Source organism: Humulus lupulus, chromosome X (assembly GCF_963169125.1).
Source record: "Humulus lupulus chromosome X, drHumLupu1.1, whole genome shotgun sequence".
In the NCBI taxonomy this organism is placed as follows: domain Eukaryota; kingdom Viridiplantae; phylum Streptophyta; class Magnoliopsida; order Rosales; family Cannabaceae; genus Humulus; species Humulus lupulus.
The window spans coordinates 217984915-217988923 of record NC_084802.1 but is presented as its reverse complement, the minus strand read 5'-3'; the positions used below and the strand labels follow the sequence as shown (position 1 = coordinate 217988923).

Here is a 4009-nt window from a genome sequence, read left to right as displayed (position 1 = left end):
TTAGGATTATGTATTTTATATTATTATAATAATAATATATTTATAACATTTAAATTTATATTATTATAATAATAATAATATTTGATAAGGTTTAAATTTATATTAATATTTAGTATTGTATTAAAAATTATTATAATAATAATATTTTATAATATTTAAATTTATATTAATATAATTAATAAATATTTATTCTACCATATTTTTTAATTAGTTTTAAAGATATATTATGATAAATATTTATAATATTCAGTTTAATTACTTTTTTTATTTTATTTTATTTTAATCAGTTTAATTACATGGGGTTTGAGAAAACGTACAATTTTAATTTTAAATAATCGTTACCAAAAAGATTTTAAAGTATAATATAGCATGAAACATAATTATTTTTTCACACAAATCACCATATAACATTAACATTTAACACCTGGCCACCCAAGAACGATCCCACAACAACAAAATTAACCATGGAATACCATTGAATAATTAATCAGTCAAGGCTCCCATCCAAGGGGGTGGCAGCATTCCAGTCTGCTCTTGAACGGTCTTAAACAACGGCGGCAACATTCGATAAACTCCAGCAACCTCTTTCATAGCCACATTAGAAGAAGACCCAGAAGCGCCGGCCGTATCATCTCCACCGTTACCATTAGTCCAAATACTGATCTTGGGTTGAAGACCGCGAACAGCGTCAGCATTGATCCTCGCAATGTCTTGAAACATGCCGCCGCTAATCAGGAGGTAGTCCCTCAAAGCGCCGTAGTTGCCTCCAAGAGAATCAAGAAGAGTGCGTAGATATGCGCCTTGGGCTTCACCCAAAGCAATGAGTCCCTCCGCTTCTTTCTTCTTCGCGTAGAATTCTCCGTCCGCTGCTTGTTGCCGAGAGTAGAAGTCGGCTTCAGCTATAGCCTTTTTCGCCGACGCCTCTTTCTCCTTTTCATAAAGGATTGCTTCTGCTTCTTTTTGTTTCTTGTACAGCTCCCAATTGGCTTCTTGCACCTTTTATATTATTAATTAACACCAAATAACAATAACAATAACAATGATCACAATCCATATTTAATCGGAAAGAACATATACAAAATAAACCTATATACAGGCAACGAATGTATACTTCGCTAGTAAAGTATACTTTTTTTTTAAATCAATTTTATAATTTTCTAAATAAAAAAGAAAATGTTAATAATGAATAATAATAATAAAAAATACCTATATCATCTAATTATATCAGGTCTAATATAAAAGATCAATAATCAATTTCTACCCAGAAAAAGAAAGAAAAAAAAAACCTACCTTTGTCTCATATTCAACGGTGGCTTTGCTAAGGAACTCCGCCTTGAGCTTCTCCGTCCTTGTCAAAGCGTTCATCCTCTCCACCTCTCTCTGCAGCTCAGCGTCTCTAAGCGCCACTGCCTTGGCCGCCTCGACCTCAGCCACCTGAGCGTCCTTAGCCCAACCGGCCTTCTTCATCGCCAGTTCGGCATTTGCCTCCGCCACCTCAGCCTCCCTCTGATTCTCATACACCTTCACCTCACTCTTAATTTTAATCTCCTCCTTCTTCCCTTGTCCTTGTCTCTGTGTCGATATGATCTTCGTCTCGGCGTCGATCTTCGCCGCATTCTGAAGCGTCTGTCCTTCTCTCAGCTTCGATCCAATTTCCCCCTTCATCCTCGCCTCTGCCACATCAATCCTGGCCTGGTTTGCCGCTTCCATCTGAGTCTTTTGTCCTAAGTAAGAGAAATACTCGTGTCCAGGCACATCCACAAGTTGTTTCACGTTAGCATTGTAGATCAGAAGCCCAAATTGATTAAGTTCAAGCTGAACTTTCTCAAATACCTCTTGTTTAAACTCTTTTGTGCCTCTGAAGATCTCCTCCATAGTCATCGAGGCCGCGAGGACACGCGTCTCTCCCTCGATGATCCCCTGGACGAGCTCCTTGACATGGTGGGAGAGCTTATCGTGAGGCGAGATGAGCTTAGCGTAGCGTTGGAGGCTGTGCTCATCCTCCAAACGTGGGCCAATGGTGAAGACGGCAGGGAGGACGAAGGGGAGCTTCTCGGCGCTCATGGCTTGGACTTCAAAGGTGTAGTTGACCGGAGATACGTCGAACACAGTGCATGACTGGCCGGGGAGAATCCATGCCTTTTTTGAGAGCTTTACGTCGTTGATTCCGACTCCGGTGATCACCAGGTACTCCGATGCGCTTGCCACTCTGTACATGATTGCTTAGAGAGTAAGTCGTTTTAGATCGGAATAATTTTCATTCAATAATGTTAGATATTTATAGATTATAATAAATATATTAAAAAAATATTGATTTCTTTATTTAGAGTCCTCGATATCAAATATGGTGAAATAATTTAGGGAAAAAAAAGTCCATTTAAAATAAAATATTTTTCATTAAAAAATTAAATTAAATTAAATAACCTTTTTATAATAGATTAATATGGATACAAAGATAATCACATATGTAGTATAAAAATAATTAGTTAATTAGAAATCAAGATTAAAATTACATAATTATATAAAATTAACAAAATCTTTATATATATTATAAATGTGAGTTTAACAAACAAAAAAATTTGTTGTTTTTTATTAGATTTAATATTTTTTTTATTTGTTTTCTAATATCGTTAGTTTTAAAGGCATCTAAATAAGATAAATAAATAAATAAATAATAAAATAATCTATATAAGGTAAATAAATTGAAAAATAAAATAAAAAGTAATAATTGAGATATAATAATTTGTCATCATATAATTTAAAATTTCATATTAAAATATTTAAATTACTCCATTAGTTATGTTCTCAAAACTATAACAGAAAAATATTTATGTGCTTCAATTTTTTTTTCTTTTATTAATTATTTATTTTGTTATTTACTTAAATATTTTGTTTATCCATATATATATATATATATATATCTAATAGTGAAATAATACATGAATATACACATTTTCTTGTTTTATAATTTAGTTTTTTTTTATTAGAAATTACTTATTTTAATTGCTCTAACCATTAATTCAATAATATATATTTTTATATATTTTTTTGTTGGCTTTAAAATTTCATCAAATAAACCTTTTAAATTCATAGTTTTAATTTTAAAACTAGAATGCAATTATCTTTATACATAAAGAGTATGTATTTAAGGAATTCTTGGTTTAACGTTTTTTATTTTTTTTAAAAAATTATATATAATATTTTAATTTAATTTTTTTAATATGTTTATGTCATTCTTTTATAATTTATGTATATATATGTGACAATGTGTATTTATTTAAAATTTATATAACAATTAAAAAATAATAAAAATAAATTAATATATTTTCTAAATAAAATTAACTTTTGTCTTGTAATTATATATGTTAACCGAGATTTTCGGCAACTCTATTAATGAATAATATTTGCTGGTAATAATAATGAAAGTACAAGGTCGACACAGGGTTTTTACGTGGTTGGGGTGTTAACTAGCCTTAGTCCACGAGTCTATATATTAGAGCTAGAAGAAGCTTTTACAATGGAGTTTTCTAGTAATATCTGAACAGAGTTTCTGCTTTTTTTTTTCCTCAGAAGACCCCTTTACATTGTTCTACAGCTTATATTTATAAGCTGAGGGGAATACTGGGTCTGGGCCGGATCCGACCCGGGCCCATCAGAGAAATGGGTACAAGGGGCCTTTCTAGTGGAGGCCCAATACAAAAAGGTATAAAATACACGAAATTCAAACCAGCTAAGGCCCAATTGGTTGACCTGAGAAGCAAGCCTCGCCCTACAAAACGGCGCTTTGGCTCTGACCACTTCGAGTCACAAGGCTGATTCAGGAGACAAGACTGGTCAGGGTACTTGGCTGCGCAGTCCTGACACATCAGTGTGCAATCCCGAGGCGACCCTTTCTGCAGATGAAAAGTGGGGGACAATGCCCACGCGAAATGAGGCGGCTTCAGGATCCTGGACGCTTGGCCCTTCGACCGGGGAGGAGGTGATCCAGGTCCGTTTACCTTTGGCCCGC

The 4009-nt window shown here is 33.6% G+C and overlaps 1 protein-coding gene across 1 annotated transcript; it reads right to left on the bottom strand.

The window, feature by feature from the left end:
• Positions 1–340: 340 nt before the first annotated feature.
• On the bottom strand, positions 341–2235 carry LOC133804115 (flotillin-like protein 4). The gene is made up of 2 exons (XM_062242266.1): positions 1291–2235; positions 341–996 (listed from the first exon to the last, which is right to left on the bottom strand). Exons 1-2 carry the CDS (start codon positions 2215–2217, stop codon positions 484–486), a joined length of 1440 nt encoding a protein of 479 aa, XP_062098250.1. The 5' UTR covers positions 2218–2235; the 3' UTR covers positions 341–483.
• Between the last annotated feature and the right edge of the window lie 1774 nt (positions 2236–4009).

What these genes read in the sequence shown, in the direction of transcription:
- LOC133804115 (XM_062242266.1), bottom strand. Translation starts at nt 2,217, where the DNA reads ATGTACAGAGTGGCAAGCGCATCGGAGTACCTGGTGATCACCGGAGTC. An exon ending in CCGTTGAATATGAGACAAAG is followed by an intron (nt 997 to 1,290) that starts GTAGGTTTTTTT and finishes ATAATATAAAAG; the next exon opens with GTGCAAGAAGCCAATTGGGA.